At 33.1% G+C, this 22,622-nt stretch overlaps 1 protein-coding gene across 3 annotated transcripts in view; it reads right to left on the bottom strand.

The window, feature by feature from the left end:
- LOC143067272 (uncharacterized) overlaps positions 1–22,622 on the bottom strand; it is a 121,548-nt gene that overhangs the window by 49,794 nt on the left and 49,132 nt on the right. For all 3 annotated transcript variants that reach the window (XM_076240396.1, XM_076240395.1, XM_076240397.1), the window contains 9 exons: positions 22,343–22,424; positions 21,461–21,628; positions 20,950–21,036; positions 18,277–18,371; positions 16,601–16,708; positions 16,023–16,083; positions 12,421–12,525; positions 12,049–12,113; positions 2,240–2,311 (listed from right to left, as the gene is read on the bottom strand). In XM_076240396.1, the coding sequence (XP_076096511.1) occupies positions 2,240–2,311; positions 12,049–12,113; positions 12,421–12,525; positions 16,023–16,083; positions 16,601–16,708; positions 18,277–18,371; positions 20,950–21,036; positions 21,461–21,628; positions 22,343–22,424 (843 nt within the window). The remainder of the gene's footprint in view (positions 1–2,239; positions 2,312–12,048; positions 12,114–12,420; positions 12,526–16,022; positions 16,084–16,600; positions 16,709–18,276; positions 18,372–20,949; positions 21,037–21,460; positions 21,629–22,342; positions 22,425–22,622) is intronic.

Below are 22,622 nucleotides of genomic sequence, written 5' to 3'. Positions count from 1 at the left end.
ACCTTGTTGACTAGAATATAATTTGTGACAAAATTTTCTCTTTTATTGATCTTGTTCATGTTGTTTGGCTGCATATTTTTTTCCCCTGTTTACACTTTATCTCTGTCTTTTATCATTGTTGCCTAAAATCCCAACCTTCCTTTTTTGGTATGGAAACTTTTAGTACAATATCAATGAGAACCATAAACTTAGAGAGCAACCATCTTAGGTGGATCCAGGAATGAGTCCCCCCCCCCCCCCATTCTCCGAGGTGTTTTTTATAGAGATAAAGACTGATGCATGACTAGAGCCAGCCCCTTCTTAGGACAGTCAGCATGCCACACATCGTTTTTTTTTATTTAGGTATGTTACTATCAATCATAATTTTTTTTTTTTATTTAACACTTGAAGGTATATGGAAAAACTAGATTCAATATTTTTTTTGTCATCTGCTTGACCACAATATTTTATCAAGTTTTAGGGAAAATAAACACCCCCCCCCCCCCCTATCATACCAAATTATTAACTCCAGAAATAAGCTGATTTTTAACAGACACAGTTTTTCAGCTAGGCACTCCATACGGGGCGCTGAATGGGACTCTTGTGGTTTTGTACAAAATTCAATTCTGTCATAACAAAATCATTTTTGACTAACAAAACTATATGATACAGACTTGTTTTATGAGAACTTCAATTTTGTGATGGTAAAATTTATTTTTGTAGACACAATTCATTTTTGTGGACAAAATTCATTTTTGTAGACAAAATTCATTTTTCTAGACAAAATTCATTTTTGTCATGATAAAAGTCAAATTTGTCAAAAAGGTATGCAAATATAAACTTATTTGCATACAAAATTGACTTTTGTTACCTGATATGGAAATTAAAACACAAGAGTCAATTGTGTGAGACAAGATTCAATTTTGTGAGACAAAATTGACTTTAGTGAGACAAAATTGACTTTTGAGAGACAAAATTTACTTTTGTGAGACAAAATTTACTTTTGTGAGACAAAATTGACTATTGTGAGACAAAATTCAATTTTGTCAATTTTGTCTCATAAAAGTCTATTTTGTGACGGCAAATTCAATTTTGTCAATGTTGTCTCACAATTTTGATCAATTTTGTGATGACAAAATTCAATTTTGTCAATTTTGTCTCACAAAAGTCAATTTTGTCTCACAAAAGTCAATTTTGTCTCACAAAAGTCAATTTTGTCTCACAAAAGTCAATTTTTTGTCACAAAAGTCGATTTTGTATGCAAATTAGGTCACAGAATCCAAACTAAACTAATTTGCATACAAAATTGACTATTGTCGCCCAATTTTCAAATTAGGTAACAAAAGTAAAGTCTGTGTTACAAAAATGAATTTTTTCATGACAAAACTAACTTTTGTCTACTGAAAGATAATTTTGTATGACAAAATTTTAAATTTGCAGTATGCTACAAATTTTGTTAAACTGAACTCATTTTTGTTGAACAAAACTCACTTTTGTTCGTACAAAATTACAAGAGTCCAATTCGGCGCCCCGTACTCCAATGCTGTTTGTGATAAAGTTTGATTAAATTTGGCAAAGGAGTTTCAATTGAAAAGATTTTGGTATAAAAAGTAAAAGGACTGATGACAACAGACAACAAGCATGACAGACAACAAGAGATGAGAAAAGCTCATCTGGCCCTTTTTTATAGTTTAACATGTTTAAATCCATGATATCCAAGTTCAGCTTTTAAAGACCTAATTCTGAATTTTCAAAAAGAACATTTAAATATTCTGGTCTTATTAACTGGAATAATTTACCAAATAATATTAAACATGTTAAAGAAATGGATAATTTAGATACATTTAAGACCAACTGTTCAAACTATTTTCTAACTGAACAGAATAAAGATGCAAGAAACTAATGTATTTTTTCTTCTTCTATTGAATGCATATGTACTTATTCAATATTTAAGCTGACATATACTGTGTTAAGTATTTAATTTTGTTTGTATAACTATTTTTTCTGTTTTCTACTTGTATTTATAGTTTTTTAAGGCCTCATGGAAGATTAACATGTAATGGTTAAATGTGTTACCTTCGTTGAATAAATAATTTTATTATTATTATAATTATTATAAATATTTAAATCTGAAAAAAGTTTGACTGTACATGTATCTAGATTTAAGGGCAATATGGAGGTGCTCCTAATCACAGGAGGCTCATACGCAGAAGATAAGGTGTAGTAAATACACAGCGAACACCTGTTCAAGGTCACTTACTTGTAATGATGAAGGCCTGTGTCAACCACAAGACGGCATGCTCTAAATATCTCAGCACTATAACGTCCTAATCTGTAAAAAAATCTCATTTGTTAAATGATTTAAAGGAAGCCAACACACTATATAGTCGTGTTATAGATATGTCTTAAATCTGGATCAAGCCAGTTAGTCTATTTTTATCCAAGAAGTAACTCAGTAGAAAACGTGTTGGCATCGTGGTTGGCTTTACAGCTTTGAACTAATTATATCGGCATAGCATTTATAAACAATAAGTAAAATGTTCAGTAGACATTGCTTTAGACCTTTTATAACAATAAAATAACTGTACCAATACATGTATCATTAATATATCTTTGATATATATTTATATTTCTCTGAGTTCATGAAAATACTTCTTTAAAATAAAATATCTATCATTCATGCACAATCATTCTGGCTTATTCAAAATACATTTTTCTCTCAGATTCAAACTAGATCTAAAGGAATACTGTGCAAATATTTAAGACTTAGAAATATTAGTAACTAACCTGATTAATATGGAATAAGTGTCCAGAATATTAAACTATATAACTATTTTAAATATGGCTGCTATATGTAAAGCTTTCTCTCAAGATATATCGAAAAGAGTGGCAAAACACTATGAATTCAATGACTGTGACCAACAATAGACAAGATAATATGACACATGACTGACTGACTAATGAATCAGAAAAATAGAGTAGAACTGTACTATAAAGAAGACATTTTTGTTCAATAAACTGAATGTAACTTTTTTCCTTTGTTATACTGGTTATTTCAAGCATTTCTGTCAAGTTTTGTCATAATCAGTTCAATAGTTTGAGAAAAATTTAATATAATGAAAGACTAACGTCGAGCAAAATTTCTTCGACAAATCCAAACCAAGCTGCATCAAGATAGAATAAAGTGTGGACCAATAAATGATCAAATATTTATCTTATCTGCCTAAAAACAGTTAAATATGACACATAAGATGATTTTAGGAAGATGAATACCACTAATGGACCTCTTTGTCTTCTTTAAAAGGTCTCTTTTGGTCAATTTATACCTCTTATTTCCTCAAAATTTCTATTTTTCAGGCCAATAAATAAAAATAATGGGGTAACTTTCACTAATTTATGGTAAAAATGTTATAAGAAATGAGTAATTAAAGCATTTTAGCTTAATGAATAATCCATATAAAAGTTTACTATCTCCAAGGAGGTTTCAATAAGTCCTTACGTAAAAATTTAATTTAGGCCGCGTTCCAGACAGGGACATAAAGGCTTCTCTTTTAGTGAATAATTTGTCGCTACAGCATAAAAAATAACTTCATCTACTTATAACTATATCTTTATTTAAATATTTCCTGTGATAATGTTCTATCATAGCAGAATATAAGAAATAAGGAGAAAAAGCCCCCATCCCCCCCCCCCCCCCCCAAAAAAATAAAAAGATTATCAACTGATATTCATGGTAGAGTCCTATTTCAAGACAATTTTTTCATAAAATGTGTTTGGGAGACTCGATCCACTCAGAATATTTCATTTTTTGTAATATTTCACTTAAATAGCAAGAAATTTAAACACATGAGATTACTCACAAGGCCAAAGGTGCATGTACAGCTTCCCATATTAGGTGTAATACCACCATTGATTTTCCCCTATTAGTCTTTGTAAAATTTGCACTTTCCAAACTAGAGGCTCTAAAGAGCCTGTGTCGCTCACCTTGGTCTATGTGAATATTAAACAAAGGAAGCAGATGGATTCATGACAAAATTGTGTTTTGGTGATGGTGATGTGTTTGTACATCTTACTTTACTGAACATTCTTGCTGCTTACAATTATCTCTATCTATAATGAACTTGGCCCAGTAGTTTCAGTGGAAAATGTTAGTTAAAATTTACAAATTTTATGAAAATTGTTAAAAATTGACTATAAAGGACAATAACTCCTTAAGGGTCAATTGATCATTTCCGTCATGTTGACTTATTTGTAAATCTTACTTTGCTTAACATTATTGATGTTTACAGTTTATCTCTATCTATAATAATATTCAAGATAATAACCAAAATCAGCAAAATGTCCTTAAAATTACCAATTCAGGGGCAGCAACCCAACAACGGGTTGTCAGATTCATCTGAAAATTTCAGGGCAGATAGATCTTGACCTGATAAATAATTTGACCCCGTCAAATTTGCTCTAAAGGTTGCGGTTTCAGAGTTATAAGCCAAAATCTACATTTCACCCCTATGTTCTATTTTTAGCCATGGCGGCCATCTTGGTCAAGTTTGGTTTAATTTGGCCCAGTAGTTTCAGAGGAGAAGGTTTTTGTAAAAGATAACTAAGATTTACGAAAAATGGTTAAAAATTGCTTATAAAGGGCAATAACTCCTAAAGGGGTCAACAGACCATTTTGGTCTTGTAGACTCATTTGTAGATCTTACTTTGCTGAACATTTTTGCTGTTTACAGTTTATCTCTATTTATTATAATATTCAAGAAAATAACCAAAAACAGCAAAATTTCCTTAAAATTACCAATTCAGGGGCAGCAACCTATCAACGGGTTGTCCGACTCATCTCAAAATTTAAGGGCAGATAGATCTTGACCTGATTAACATTTTTACTCGTTGTCAGATTGGCTCTAAATGCTTTGGTTTTTGAGTTATAAGTAAAAAAACTGCATTTTACCCCCATGTTCTATTTTTAGTCATGGCGGCCACCATGTTTTTACTGCAATAAAATGTAGGATGAATTACCTACAACTGTCAAATTCAAGGGAATATTTTTTTAGACCTGCTTTCGTATACAACCGGATGTGACGTACCATGATTTGGTTGTATTACACCTACTAAGAAGATATAAGAGAATAGAAGAATTGATGATCTCTCAATAAACTTATAATAAAACTACTAATTAATATTAATTATTCTAAAAGAAAATACATATTAATGCTAAACATTCTACCACATACTCCACTGGCATCTAAAATGACATCCACGTCATTTCAGAGTATACAACATAATATCTATGAAAAATAAAAATAAAATAGTATAATATCTGAAGCTGCAATCACTAATAAATACAGTATGAATCAATCAGGATAATCCACTGAAATATTATCAAATACAAGATTAATAGTAACAATAGTAAAGCTAAAATATAAAACATCAATGGTCTGTCAAAATGGCTAATAAAGCCTTCCCTGCTTCTAGCTCTATCCCTGAAAATAAACCTCTAGCAATACAGCTAGATAGGTAATCTGCCTTCTGTCTCCACTCAGCTGGTGTCACTACAGGTGTATCAGTAGGTGGAACTGCAGACGTCGTCACAAAATCACCAGACTGTAACCACTTAGGTTGTGTCCTCTCTCGACCTGATCGACGAGGCAAAACTGGAGGTATATCATCTTCATCATGAGCTGGATCAAGCGTTTCTGGTTCTAAAGGCACCTCCTGCTCTTCATTTTCGTGCAAGGAATATAATTCCTGTACATCTATATCTATATCATGGGCGTCCCCATCTGACTCCGGAGTTTGTAGTACTTCTTCTTCGTGACCATCAAGACTCTCTGTTTCATCATCATCAACACTGGCTGAAGTGTTGTCAACCATTGGTCGTTGATGTATAAATATCTCATAATCATCATCACTATCGATATCGGTTTCCTCCATGTTACAGTCTGTGTTCGAGTTGTTCTTGTTGATATTCTTTTGCAATCTTGTTCTCGGTCTAGGAACTGGTCTAGGTAATGATTCTTTCGCTGGTGGTTGACTTGAAATATATCCCACAGGCAATAAAAGATTCCTATGTAATGTTCGCTTACGCCCCTCGCCACTATCTTTCTGTACAACGTAGACGGGTATATCTTTGTTCGGTTGTTTTAGTAATAGGTAAATATCGTTCTCCCATTTATCGCTCAGCTTATGTTTACTATCAAACGTAACTCTTCACTAATACTTTGTCGCCTTTTTCTACGACTGCTCCTCTAACTTTCAAATCGTAATGTTCTTTCTATTTCTCATGTGCCTTTTTTGCTGATTCTCGAGCAAGCTTGTATGCATCTACTAGTCTGTTCTTCAATTCTTGGATGTACTTAGTTTGTGGTTTTCTTTCTTTGTCCTTTATAAGTTCACATGCTAAATCGATGGGAAGCTTTGGGTGTCGGCCAAACATCAGAAAGTAAGGTGACTGTCCGGTTGCTTCGTGTCGAGTGCAGTTGTACTTATTTACTAACGGAGTTACGTACGCTTTTCAGTTGGTCTTATTTTTTGGCTGTAGAGTTCCAAGCATTGACAGTAATGTTCGGTTAAATCTCTCAGTCATGCCGTTGCCCATCGGATGGTATGGTGTGGTTCTAGACTTCTTATTCCTGTAAGACGGCAAAGTTCCTGACTGATGTTACTTTCAAAGGATGGACCCTAATCTGAGTGAATTCTGTTAGGTAAACCATAATGCACGATGAAGTTGTTGAGCAATGCTTCTGCAGTTGTCTTTGCAGTCTGGCTGCGTGTTTGTATGGCTTGTGCATAACGTGTTAAGTGGTCGGTGATTACCAAGATGTCTTGAATTCCTCCCTTTGACTGCTCTAGAGTAAAGTAGTCAATGCATATGAGGTCCATTGGTTGAGTTGTTGTGATATTGACTAGTGGTGCTCTTCCTAGATCTGTTTTTTTCTTGATACATTTTTCGCATCGTTGAATCCATTCTTCAATATCTTTATTCATCCCAGGCCAGTAAAACGTTCTCTTATTAGATTGGTGGTGCTGTCTTTGCCTGGATGTCCCATTTCGTCATGAAGTGCTTCTAATGCTAATTTGATGTGTGAAGATGGTATGATGAGTTGATGAAGTATCTTTTCGTCGATGGTAATCTCTCTGTAAAGTATATCATCTATAAATCTGAGGTGTTTGAACTGTTTACTCAGTGGACTTAATGATATCTTTCCTTTACTGGTTTCCGTCAAGATTTCAGCTAAAGGAATACTGTGCAAATATTAAAGACTTAGAAATATTAGTAACTGACCTGATTAATATGGAATAAGTGTCCAGAATATTAAACTATATAACTATTTTAAATATGGCTGCTACATGTAAAGCTTTCTCTCAAGATATATAAAAAAAATGGCAAATACTATGAACTCAATGACTGTGACCAATAGTAGACAAGATAATATGACACATGACTGACTGACTAATGAACCAGAACAATAGAGTAAAACTGTACTAAGAAGATATAAGAGAATAGAAGAAATGATGATCTCTTAATAAACATATAATAAAACTACTAATTAATATTTATTATTCTAAGAGAAAATAAATATTAATGCTAAACACTCTACCACATACCTACTTTGAAACTCAGCATGCAAACTAACACTATAAGTTAGATGTTAGAGATATTATAAGATATCTTAATTACTATGGGTAATTATTATCAAAATTTTAAGTGATAAATTTCTTCTTTGTCTACCAGTGATGTTAAACCGCGAAACTCTTCAGTCCGGTCTGAATTTGTATGATCTGTAACAGCTTCAGTATGTTATCATCTTGTGACAGATTTAATTGCTGAACAGTTCAGGTTGTGGTTTCACATCTGAGAACTGAGAAAAGACAATATGGCCTTAATTTTAGAGAAAAGAATAATCGGTTGTGTATCCAAGATAAAAAAAATGATGAAGTTTTACAAATCATATATAACATTAATTGATAGCTATTCAGCTAAGATCTTAATATATTACAGTACTATAAACATAAATTTGTGCTGTTAACGAACAACTTTACAATATTACAACCGAACCATCGTTATTATCCGAGTATATGCATTGGCACTCTATCGATTCTAGTTAGTTGGATATCTGACACAAATTGTGTATTATAAATTTATAACCACAAAGTCGTTACATTGGGATTGAGTATTACTACAAGATAGATAACATTTCTATAGATAAGCCGGCCGCTAACGTAAAGGCTTGTGCGGCTTACGCACTTTTAATTTGAACAACAACAACTAAAAACTAATTAACAAAAAATACAAATTCAAAGTCTGAATTGAACCAATTCAATCACAATATATAGTTACCAAAATATAAATTCCCGTTTAGCCGAAAGCGAGGATTGCTTTTCTTTATATAACAAAAAGAAGATATGATGTGATGGCCAATGAGATATTTCTCCACCTAATCTCCGTCTAGTGAACTTAAAGCCTTCTAGTCCTTAGCATGGAAGAAGATCAAAATGGCATAGAATTACACATCTTTATGTCACCCTACGGCCTTCAACAATGAACAAAACCCAACACGCATAGTCAACGAAAGACGACGAAATGACAAATGTAAATCAAACGCGAAAACTAACAGACAAAACAATGAACGAGAAATAAAATATGATGTAGAACAACCACTGAATAACCTGACTGGATACAAACAACATGTAGCGGGGTTGAACTAGCTTGTTGGAGCCAAAACATCCCCTTAACCTGAATCTAAACTGGGACAGTTGTGTAACACTTGCATCATAAGAACACACTATAAAACTAATCTGAAAAGGGCTTAATTCATCAGATCGATACAATTATAATAAGCAGAAAAACAACTAATAAATAAACAAACGTGACAGGGTTTTCTACAACCCAGCAACAGAAAAGACACAAGGTACATTTCAAAATATTTGAAGTTGATCTTTTTGTTAGCAGTGGTATTTGTGAGTTCGGATCTAATTTTGTAAATACTGATTTGAATTGGTTGTTTAGAATTTCTGCCTCTACTTTGCTGTCGTTTGTGAGGCCTCCATTTGACTCTAGTGGTGCTGCTCCTATAATATCTTGTTTCTTTGCTTTCATATAGTTCCAGAATGGTGTGAACTATTCTTTTCAAAACCTGCATTGATGATGTCATTAATATAGTTCCATTCTGCTTTTCTAAATTGGCGTTTGCAGTCTTTTTGGTATTGTTAATATTCTTTGTAGCTTCCAGTTTTTCTAGCATGTTTGTGCAACCTTGCTTGCCTTTCTAGCATTTTGCGTACTTTTCTGTTTAACCATGGAACAGAGTGCTTTTTCTTTATCATTTTAGATGGTACATTGGTGTCAATTGTTGCCTGTACTCCGTTTTTTGAATGTTTGCCAGGTTTTATATATTGGCATATCGTGTATATGATTATAGATGTCCTTTGTTATCATATTTATGTCCGTTTTAATCTGATCCCAGTTTGCTTTCCCAAACATGTATCGTTTCTGTGGGCGTTGTTAACAATAGTATGGTTTTATCAATGAGTCTTTTATCACGACGATATCATGGTCTGAAATTCCTGGTGCATTGCCAGTTGATTTAATAAGGGAAGTGTTGTTTGCGAATACCAGATCCAACAGATTTCCCTTTCTTGTTGGTTTGTCGTGTATTTGGACAAGGCCGTATTCAATAGATAGGTCCATACGTGCTTGTTGTACTTCTTTGTCTAGTGCTCTTGTTTTTATCTCCATATTTATCCAGTCGATATCTGGGCAGTTGAAATCTCCAGCAATAATGATAAGTTTTGGTTTTCCTGTAGTTAACTTTTCTAGTAATAGTTTAATATTTGTTATGTCTTTCATGTTTCTGTGAGGCAAGTACTATTATGCGATGAGAAGATCTTTGCTGTTTTTCAATTTAATTATAGCCCATTCAATTTCACAGTCTGTGACGGGTTCAATGAATTCAGTTGAAATGAGATCTTCATGTATTCCTAAGAATACTCCGCCCCCAAGAGTGCCGCTATCATTTCTGTAGATTTTAAAGTTCTCTGGTTTGATGTAATATATGGAAGCTGATAGTTCGGCTTTTTTGTCAATGATATTGCGGCAGTTTACCATCATAGTACCTAGGTTACCTTTTAGTGGTAATTTTAGTACATTTGAATTGGTTGAGTTTGTACTTTGTGTAAGGTTACTACTTCTTTTGCTGTTTCTACTGTGTCTATTTCCAATGGATTTTGGGCTACCAATATGCATAAACTGGATGGTTATATAAAATCGTTGATAATTTTATAAAGTAAACGAACGGATTATCGGGTTCCCTTATGAAACTAAATTGTTTGCCGCAAACTTGCTGCAAGCTTGCGGCAAACAAAAAGTTTGCAGGAACACAGAAAATAGTGTTTGTAGATGTTTGCCGCTAGCTGCAAACTTCCGGCAAACATTCCTGCAAGTTTGCGGCAAGTTTGCAGAAACATCAATGTTTGCCGTAAGATTGCCAGAAAGTTTAAAATAATTAAGAATGTTTGCCGCAAGATTGCAGAAAACTTTGACCATTCAATATGTTTGCCGCAAGATTGCAGAAAACTTTGACCATTCCATATGTTAGCCAGAACATTGCAGGAATTACACAATATTGACTGGGCATGCCTAGTTGGCACTTCCTGGATGCTAACAATTTGAAATTGTGGCTAGGTCATGTTGGTTGTGTTTTGAAATTTCACATATAATAGATCAAGGAGGCATTTTTGTTCAATAATATGGGATAATCAGTATGTAATTGTGTAAGTACAAATGATTAATAGGACTGCATGTTTTGAGAAAATGATTAATGTTATCATCATACATAATTAAGTAAGCAACTATATATACATGTATGTGTGATTAAAAAACTTAAGCTATTATAAGTTTGAATTTGTAACTGATGTACTGCACCATCATGATCATGTTTTTAAGATTAAGTTAAATTCTGTAATGCAATTATTACCTAGCTTTATACTCAATACACATTTGAGATTTTACCTTTTTCATTTTTTAATACAGGTATATTATGTCATTTGAGAATGACTCCTGCCACTTTTTCAAAACTCAAATGCATACATATGTATTTCCTTAAATCACACGAGTTTGCAAGAATTTTTTTCAATGATTGTTTGTATAAGGACAGGAATTGACTTTTAAAAATGTTGCTGTGTAATATGAAATAAATAAATTGCATGTGTACATACATGACATTGGTATATGTTTAGTTCCTGCAAGTTTGCCGTAAGTTTGCAGCAAACAATTGCCCCAAGCTTGCAGCAAACAATTGCCGCAAGCTTGAGGCAAATCTAATTTGAATAATTATGTTGCCGCAAGCTTGCGGAAAATGTTTGCCGCAGGGCTTATTTTCCGGTAAGTGTTAAGCTTGAAATGCAAGTAAATAACTGTTGAATGATTAAAATCGGAAACAGACAGACAGACAGACCAAAACATTATACCCTGTGGATATCAAAACACATCTTCCTGTTGTTGCTGGATATGTATACATCCCAACAATAAAATAAGTACAGATGTGCAACGTTACTGTTAACGTGTCAAAAAATATGTATCTATAATGACTCACATGTCAATCAGTACATATCCAACATCCAAAGGATTTAGTGTAAAAACAGTCAGAGAAAAGTTATCAGTTTTTATGCAAATTGAGAAATTTGAGAAATGCACACTGAAGTTACGACAATACGTGGATAATGTTCAAGGATACTAAATATCTTTATGGGATGAGTCAAAATATTTTTATAACTGTTAAAGAAAAGGGAAAAAAACATCAAATCCAACCGATCGTTACTGCATTGGCAACATGAATATGAGTTGTGTGCTTAGTCCAACTTCAACACAAAACAAACTCAATAAAAGTAAAATGTAATAAGGCATATAAAATCAATTTGTGGCTACAAAAAAAAAATTTTGATACAAGATACTAATGCTGTCTGCTACAGGTCTCAATAATTCACTTTTCTAGATGGAAATGCATACAAGCATAAAATACAAACCACTGCAAGACATTCATCATTTGTATTAGGAAATAACGTGAATCTTACCTTTCATAGTCATTTTTGAAGACACCCATTTCCTCTCCTAGTGACTCAGCATATAATGCCCATCCCTACGTTAAAAAAAGTAAAACAATATGTGTAATGCAATTTTTATAAGAATACATACAGTTTTATATATGTATATGTGAATAATTATGTATCGCCCATGTTTGAAGAAAAGCATGCACACACAATTCATGACTGTAGATTCTGAATCATTTATTTCGTATCTGATAACTATCGAAACCTTTATATTTTTATTTCTTTTTAGAATATTTGAACAAATTTATTCTCTAAACACAGTGAAGTAGATACAAGAATATAAATATATCAATGCAATTCACAATACTTAATTAAATAAGAACTATTTTTACTGACCTCAATATAAGCAGTATATGATGGAAAAGCTGTCGGCACCATGTAAGTCCAATCTACCCCTGTGGTTCGGAAAAGTGGAATGTTTGCAACACCTTGATAGCTTAGCTGTAAGGAACAAATATAAAATAATAAATAATCTCTTCAATAAGAATACTAGCTTTTGTTTTAGGGGAATATCTTATTAACATTTGTGTTGTGCCTTATTTACGTCTGAAAATATCACTTGTTGAAGTGAAAGAGTTTTTGTGGTCTGTTTGTGTCGCAGTGTTTAAATCTGACTGACTTAAATTCCTCGCCAGCTTTATTCCCTTCACTGTTTGAGTCAATGTAATATCTACCACAGCATTGAATAGTCAAACAATTTCTTTCGACAAGCTATAAAAGAAGAAAAATCTTACATAGAAGATTCCAGGACCCAATCTCAAATCATAACAGACGACACCATAGCTAAACAAAAACCGAAAAGACAAGGAACAAAACCAAATTAAAAAGCATAACGTAGAGAATGAGCATCAAGAACCATATTTAATCGGGAGTGAACTCAAGTATTCGGGAGAGTAATGAATTCGTGACACTCGTTGTGTTGCTCTTGCAAGTACAACTCCGATGGTTAATCGCATTCGGTGATTTTACAATCGAGAGAAAGAGGATAGGATTTGTTCAAACAAGTGGGATATAGATGCGACATTGATGTTACATGTGTTCTTCAATAACACATTCCACCAATCATGATGGTGCCGGTAAAAATTCGAATCACTAATTCATATAAATAGCCTCCATGTCATTTTTAGCTCACCTGGCCCGAAGGGCCAAGTGAGCTTTTCCCATCACTTGGCGTCCGTCGTCCGTCGTCCGTCGTCCGTCGTCGTTAACTTTTACAAAAATCTTCTCCTCTGAAACTACTGGGCCAAATTAAACCAAACTTGGCCACAATCATCATTAGGGTATCTAGTTTAAAAAATGTGTGGCGTGACCCGGCCAACCAACCAAGCTGGCCGCCATGGCTAAAAATAGAACATAGGGGTAAAATGCAGTTTTTGGCTTATAACCCAAAAACCAAAGCATTTAGAGCAAATCTGACATGTGGTTAAATTGTTAATCAGGTCAAGATCTATCTGCCCTCAAATTTTCAGATGAATCCGACAACCCGTTATTGGGTTGCTGCCCCTGAACTGGTAATTTTAGGGAATTTTTGCTGTTTTTGGCTATTATCTTGAACATTTTTATAGATAGAGATAAACTGTAAACAGCAATAATGTTCAGCAAAGTAAGATTTACAAATAAGTCAACATGACCAAAATGGTCAGTTGACCCCTTTAGGAGTTATTGACCTTTATAGTCAATTTTTAACCATTTTTCGTAAATCTTAGTAATCTTTTACAAAAATCTTCTCCTCTGAAACTACTGGGCCAAATTAATTCAAACTTGGCCACAATCATTTTTGGGATATCTAATTTAAAAAATGTGTGGCGTGACCCGGCCAACTAACCAAGATGGCCGCAATGGCTAAAAATAGAACATAGGGGTAAAATGCAGTTTTTGGCTTATAACTCAAAAACCAAAGCATTTAGAGCAAATCTGATGGTGGTCAAAGTGTTTATCAGGTCAAGATCTATCTGTCCTGAAATTTTCAGATGAATCGGACAACCTGTTGTTGGGTTGCTGCCCCTGAATTGGTAATTTTAAGGAAATTTTGCTGTTTTTGGTTATTATCTTGAATATTATTATAGATAGAGATAAACTGTAAACAGCAATAATGTTCAGCAAAGTAAGATTTACAAATAAGTCAGCATGACCAAAATGGTCAGTTGACCCCTGAAGGAGTTATTGCCCTTTATAGACAATTTTTAACCATTTTTTCGTAAATCTTAGTAATCTTTTACAAAAATCTTCTTCTCTGAAACTACTGGGCCAAATTAAACTAAACTTGGCCACAATCATCATTGGGGTAACTTGTTTAAAAAATGTGTGGCGTGACCTGGCCAATCAACCAAAATGGCTGCCACGGCTAATAATAGAACATAGGGGTAAAATGCAGTTTTTGGCTTATAACTCAAAAACCGAAGCATTAAGAGAAAATCTGACAGGGTTTAATTGTTTATCAGGTCAAGATCTATCTGCCCTGATGTTTTCACATGGATCGGACAACCCGTTGTTAGGTTACTGTCCTGAATTGGTAATTTTAAGGAAATTTTACCGTTTTTTGTTATTATCTTGAATATTATTATAGATAGAGATAAACTGTATACAGCAATAACGTTCAGCAAAATAAGATCTACAAATAAGTTTACATGACCAAAATATTCAATTGACCCCTTAAGGAGTTATTGCCCTTTATATTTAATTTTTAACATTTTTCATAAATTTTTGTAAATTTTTAGAAAATATTTTCCACTGTAATTACTGGGCCAAGTTCATTATAGATAGAGATAATTGTAGCAACAAGAATGTTCAGTAAAGTAAGATCTAAAAACACATCACTATCACCAAAACACAATTATGTCATGAATTTATACGTGTCCATTGTTTAATATGCACAAGACCAAGGTGAGCGACACAGGCTCTTTAGAGCCTCTAGTTTACTTTGTCAAAATAGTTTCAGTTATTTTATATAAGCGATGATTAATGTGAGCTTTCTAGAAGCAATCTTTGATGGATTTGTTGCAGGGTACTTTTGTTGCTGTCATTTTACATGTCTAATTTAAATATCTATTAAGCCGTTGGTATAACCGTTATGGAATAACCATTTCACAGATGATATGGGATATGTTCCTTATGTCGTAACTACAATACCCTTCCCTTTTAACGAGTGTAACCTACCGAATAAGACTTTTTATCGGCTTTGTAATAACATAAGCAACACGACGAGTGCCACATATGGATAAGGATCTGCCTACCCTTCCGTATTACCTGAGATTACCCCCAATTTTTGGTAGGGTTTGTCTTTAGTCTTCTGTACTATTAATTGTCTGTTTGTTGTTTTTTTTTTAGCCATGACGTTGTCAGTTTATTTTCGGTCTATGAGTTTGACTGTCCCTCTGGTATCTTTCAATCCTCTTTCAGTGTTTTTTTTTAAGTATTAATTTTAATTTCCAACGTCATAAGTTGCCTTTAATAAATCTAAACCTTTTATTGTCGTTAAGTGATATTTGTGTTGATGGAACATATATATGTGATCACCTTTGTTAATCTAGTCAACACTTTCTTAGTTTCTAAGTTTCGGGAGATTTAGAGCATGACTGTCTGTACAGACACCGGTTTATTGTTTCAAACACAGAAGTTTTACCTCTTGATTTGTGAAGGGGTTATTATGGAGGTCCGTGTGTTCTATAACTTGGGAACTTTGCCTTTAGTTATAGGAAACGCATGCTTGCTTTCATTTATTCTATGTTTTGCGGCAGAAACCTATTATAGTTTTATAGACAAAAGACAATATTTATTGCACAAATACGTTTACATTAAATGGTTATGGCATACATTATTGAGACAATAAACTGACGATAATGAAATTGACTTTAATTATATTACACGTGACAGTGGTATTCCCAGAATAAAAGACTATAAATATGTGTGTATCGACATCTACATAGTGCAATACAAACCTGTAAATGATGTCCAGGAAGGGCTTCATGCAGAGCCAGATCAACAAAGTTAAACGTCGGACTGAAATATTGAAACGGCTTGAAAACTATTTTTAAATATAAAGCTTAAAAAAATATGATAATAAGCAATATGTGAAATTTGTTATTTTTGCTGGGTTTTTTTTCTTACACCGTAAATCTGTTGTGTTTTTGTTAAACATGGATAGGACAGCTATTCAGGTATTGTAGGTTTTCTTGGGGGAAGATTTTTCTTTCATTTAATAATTTGACATTTTTAGGTTGTGTACTACTTATAGTTTAGAACTGATCAAAAACATTTTAGTTTCTTGATGTAATATGAATATTTCAATTAGCCTCAAGGCTTTGCTCTGTGGTTCACTAGTACTTTGTATGAAATTATGCATCTCTGGCCACCTCTAAATGTTTTTAATTAATAGCATGTGATGTTTTTTTCCGGCATCTTATTATATCTAATATATAATTATCAAAAGAATCGAAAGAGAAGCATATAAGTTTACTACCACGACGGGTATATTTTCTGTTGCAATAATTAACTTGATATAGTGAATTGTGTTTACCTTTCATCCGGATGAAACAAATTAGCATAAAATATCCCAGGACGAGATCCATCAGGCGACACTTGCTGATACGTACCCCCAGGCCCATCTGTCAGAGATGGTCTCACTCTGAAATTTGATACAAGGTATATAACTTACACAGAGAATTACAGTCACATTGAGAAATACAAACATGTCCCAGTTACACAGGGAATTACAGTCACATTGAGAAATACAAACATGTCCCAGTTACACAGGGAATTACAGTCACATTGAGAAATACAAACATGTCCCAGTTACACAGGGAATTACAGTCACATTGAGAAATACAACATGTCCCAGTTACACAGGGAATTACAGTCACATTGAGAAATACAAACATGTCCCAGTTACTTAGGGAATTACAGTCACATTGAGAAATACAAACATGTCCCAGTTACACAGGGAATTACAGTCACATTGAGAAATACAAACATGTCCCAGTTACACAGGGAATTACAGTCACATTGAGAAATACAAACATGTCCCAGTTACACAGGGAATTACAGTCACATTGAGAAATACAAGCATGTCCCAGTTACACAGGAAATTAGTCACATTAAGAAATACAAACATGTCCCAGTTCCCTTATTGTATTTATACCATTACACAAAAAAGCATTTCACCTAAGTATGATATAAGTGGTATCACATTATATTAAGAATAAATGCTGAACCCGATTTTATGCAATATATTTAAATTGAAATTTTGGAAAAAAATGATAAAGTGATAAAGGCATAACAAAAAGGTATTATATATAATAAGTGCCATCATCTGATCCTTATATGATACCAAAGGGGTAGTGAAAGTCGATGATGAATTCTCAATTATTTTCAAATTATGTTAATTTTATTTATAAATTAAAAACATGGATTCCCAAATTGCTTTATATTCTATAACAGAAATGTCAATTGTGGTGTCACTTAAATGGCAAAAAAATGCTAACAACTTTGACCAATAAGGGTTATTTTACACATAGCAGTTTCGAAAAAAAAAATGACCCGACCGTTTCTTGAAAACAAACTTTGTAACAAAACGTTGTTTGAGGAAACTTTAAAGTTTGCTTAGATTATTTTTGAAAAACTTCAAAGGGGATAGTAGGAAATTTTGGCATTTCCAAATTAATCTCAAAGTCCAAAGTCCAAAGACAAATATGAAAGACACAATTGAAGAACAAATTATATGTCACACTAATGCTGTGAGCATCTGAAGGATTTTTCTTGCAAAGATTTATGATTATATAAAAGCTTTCCGATTTTTTGCATTCCAGGTAACAAAAATTGTGATCCTAATACCTTAGCCTTTGATTAATCGCAATGTGCATATTAATTCTAACACTAAGATATTCTGCGGTTTGTTTTCACGTATCTACGTATTCAAACATACTTGACTTGTACATGTTGTTGGTTTGAGTATTTTTCATGCAAATAGAACGAAATTCGATAAGTGGTTTCTAGAAGTTGATTAAAACAATTTAGGATGTAGGTAAATTTGTATCACTGACCTGTTTTTCCAACAATCTACTTGCAATTTGTATATAAGAATATTATGAAAACAAACCTCAACAAAATGACACCTGAAGTTCATTACCCTTTGAGGATAAGATTATTATTTATTCCCTCCTCCTTTTCACTCTTATTTCAGGCAAATATACTTACTCTAGAGGCAGATTTGGAAGGTTTTTGAATAGTTTGGGAAGATTAGGCTGTATTCTTTTAAATATTATATCTTTATATTCCTCTAATATTGCATCCTACAAATACAAGGATTTAAATATTAATACATAATATATGAATAATAGAAGTACCTTTTGTGTCATTCTTAGCTCATCTGACCTAAAAGACCAAGTGAGCTTTTCTCATCACTTGGCGTCCGTCGTCCGTCGTCTGTCGTTAACTTTTACAAAAATCTTCTCCTCTGAAACTACTTGGCCAAATTTAACCAAACTTGGCCACAATCATCATTGGGGTATCTAGTTTAAAAAATGTGTCCAGTGACCCGGCCAATCAACCAAGATGGTCGCCATGGCTAAAAATAGAACATAGGGGTAAAATGTAGATTTTGGCTTATAACTCTGAAACCGAAACATTTAAAGCAAACTGATATGGGGTGAAATTGTAAATCAAGTGAAAATCTATCTGCCCTGAAATTTTCAGACGAATCGGACAACTGGTTTTTGGGTTGCTTTCCCTGAATTGGTAATTTTTAAGGAAATTTTGCCGTTTTTGGTTATTATCTTGAATATTAATATAGATAGAGATAAACTGTAAACAGCAATAATGTTAACGTTTAGCAAAATAAGATCTACAAATAAGTCAACATGACCAACATGGTCAGTTGACCCCTTAAGGAGTTATTGCCCTTTACAGTCATGTTTTTTTTTAAATTTTTGTAAATATTTACTAATTGGCGAAGTTCATGATAGATAGAGATAATTGTAAGAAGATAAGAATGTTCAGTAACGTAAGATCTACAAACACATCACCATCACCAAAACACAATTTTGTCATAAATCCATCTGTCTTTTGTTTAATATGCACATAGACCAAGGTGAGCGACACATGCTCTGAAGAGCCTCTAGTTTGTCTATTCTTATTTGTTACCGTTTAGAACCCCTTTTAACAGATTTTGCTCCAAGGAGGTGTGATCATGTAACATTTGTCTCTTAAATATGATTTAAGTTGTAAACAGCTAGGTTTTTTTTGTCAGAAGTAAGATTTGCAACCGGATATTGAAATTTACTCAAAGTGCATTTGTAATTCAATTTTGTATTTGTGAATAGAAAACTGTTACTAACCTTACATTTTTTGAGAGAAACATAGTTGAATATATCAATTATTCTGAAATACAATTATTCCATAATAGAATCAAGCCCACTTATTTTTTTTTACTGTTCAAACGAATGAACATTTAAAAGGAAATGCAATCATAGATTCTTTATTTCTTTACAGTTGACTAGTATAAAAAAGAGGATGGAATTAAACTACTTTCTGTATGTGTTTGTTATCATCGAGAGAAGCTCTGTTTTTTTTAAAGCGCCTACATCATAGTAAAATTGAGAATGGAAATGGAGAATGTGTCAAAGAGACAACAACTCGACCATAGAGCAAACAACAAACGAAGGCCACCAATTGTTCATCAATGCAGCGAGAAACTCCCGCAACCGGAGGCGTATTGATTAAACTGTGATCTATCCATGCATTTAATCGAAGAAACATATATTACATAATAAGGATTCTGGGGAGGTTTCAAAATACAAAAATGAATAAATCAGATACTACAAGATCTGCTCAGGAGTTTCAGTTTGATAGCAAAATCACAGGTTATGGGAAAATTAATTCATCTAATACCCCATCTATAACTATATTATTTTCATTTCAAAAATAATAATGAACTCAAATGAGTTCGAAGGCCTGTGATTAAGTAGTTGACTGTACCGATATACTGCAAAAAAGGAGTCTACTTTTTCGGACGATCTGTGGTAAGTTAAGATGACAGTAATTTACAACTGTTGAAATCTTTCCAAATACAGTAAATACTGGGATGGTTGTACCCTCAAGGAGAATATCTGCACCAGCAGTGACATTGAGATAGTAATTGTAGATAAACTCATCATAGTTCAGGTTTAAACATTTATTAGCAAGATACGCATTTCGTCTTCAAAAGCATCATCGGTGACGGTCAAATCAAACAAGTTGAAAAAGGCATAATAAGGTACGAAGTTGAAGAGCATTGAGGACCCAAAAATATCGGAAAGGTTTTGCCAAATCCATTTAAATAAGTCTTTAATGGGACAAAAACTACTTATGTAAGTCTTGAAAACAGATAAATTATAATTATGACAATACCAGTGATTACGCATGACAGCACAGAAGTGCTAGCTACTGCGCTGGTGATACCATCGAAGATAAACTTTGACTCATTGGTTGAAGGTACACTCATCATAGATATTAGGTTTACAATTTTGTACCCCAGATAACTGTATTCGATATGTATTAAACCAGTCAACTGTATCGCATTACATGTAGTAAACAAGGCAACTGTATCGGATAAAAAGTAGTAAACAAGTCAACTGTATCGGATTACATGTAGTAAACCAGTCGACTGTATCGGATAACAAATAGTAAACCGGTCAACTTTATGGGAATACATGTAACAAACCACTCATCTCTATCGCATTCCATGAAGTAAACAACGCAACTGTATAGGATAACATGTAGTAAACCAGTCAACTGTATCGGATTACATGTAGTAAACTAGTCGACTGTATCGGATAACCAGTTATCTATATCTGCATCGGATTACATGTAGATATTTATTTATGTACTTACTGTGCTGTTTAGTAGAAATTTTGGATCATTTTTAATTAAGTCGAAGACTTCTTTGGTTGTTCCTGTAAGGTTTAGTCTTTTAAAGATCTATTAAAAAAATATAAAATCAAGTTTTAGGAATTATGAAGTATAAGACAGCTGTTCGTCGGTTTTGAAATAGTTTGTGCAAATTAAATATTTCATAAAAGTGTCGTTGAAAAGCAATAATTACGTAAATTAGAGTTAATTGTCAACCAATACTTCCTTCTCAGTGTTAAATAAAATTTAATAGAACTCTGAAAAATAACTGTGTGGCCTTTGAACATTCGCCATACACAAACAAGAAAAATACTTTAATCAGGAGCGTAAAACCCACATATTCGAAAAGCTGATGAGAAGTACAAACCTCGATAATACCAATATAATAACTATTTTGAACGACCCACATTTAGGCTACCTTAGAACATACATGATAGAATTTCTTAATAGAATTATCATGTGTGTGAGTCAGTTTACTACAATTTATTTATACCTTTTGAATTTCTGATGATATCCGATGGACTTCATCAATGCCTTTTTGGTGAACCTCTTCTGGTTTCAGTGGAAGTGATAAATGCCATTTTAGACAAGCTTCGTAAAACTCGTTACCATGTGTCCAAACGTTAACTCCAAAAGCCTGTCTTAGGTGTTTCATGTAAGTCTAGAAAAAGAATTAAATAAAATCGAATATTTAAAAAACTGATACTGGCTTCCATAAAAAATGACTGGTCTCACTTTGATTGACCATAAGAAAAATATATAAACAACAATACTGAATATTTGCTCCTTCTCTTTAATCATTTTATTGATAAAAAAAAATCAGGGGCATCAAAAAGAAAAAAGTAAAATCACAAAAATATTGAACTACGAGGAAAATTGAAAACGGAAAGTCTCTAATTAAATGGCAAAATCAAATAATGAAACACATCAAACGAATAGACAACAACTGTCATATTCCTGACTTGGTATATGCATTTTCAAACGTAGAAAATGATGGATTGAAGCACCTTGTTTTATAGCGATAAACCTCTCACTAAATGTCCATATCGGAACAATTATACATGTACCGTATTTAGGTCAATTTAATTGATTTGCAAGATATAAGCTGTTAAAATATTGTCATTCTTTTATTTTTTTTTAACACATTAAAATGATTAAAGGTTCGTTTCACTTTTTTCCTGTTTCAAATTGTTTTTCGCTTAAGATAGAAGCAGAGAGTATCACATATTCGTCTTCAGTTTAACTCAATCAAAAATCCAACCCAAATTTATCATCGTTGTTCCAAGCATTCTGTGACGAGATGGTTGATGCAACACGAATGAAAAAATCTTTAAATTATAAAAAAAAACAAGTGTATGTTATATTGTGTACTTGCATTTTGTATGTAATCTTTCATCTCTGTTAATGAAGTTAAATATTTCTGTATTACTTCTTTTGCCCGGCGACGTAGTTCTGCTCTGAAAATAAGAAAACAGGTTTCAATAATCAATACTTCCATATCTTGTAATTATAATCTCCTATTCTAATGTTTGTGCATTAAAATTTGAAGAATTCGATCCATCTAGATCTAAAGTAAAAACGGTATTATGTGGTGTTCTGTGGAAAACAGACGCTGCCAATTTTTTTATTGTCAATGAATATTATGTTGTATTATG

Source organism: Mytilus galloprovincialis, chromosome 3, assembly GCF_965363235.1.
Source record: "Mytilus galloprovincialis chromosome 3, xbMytGall1.hap1.1, whole genome shotgun sequence".
Classification (NCBI taxonomy): Eukaryota; Metazoa; Mollusca; class Bivalvia; order Mytilida; family Mytilidae; genus Mytilus; species Mytilus galloprovincialis.
The sequence above is the reverse complement of the archived record's forward strand: the minus strand, read 5'-3'. Positions and strand labels throughout refer to the sequence as shown.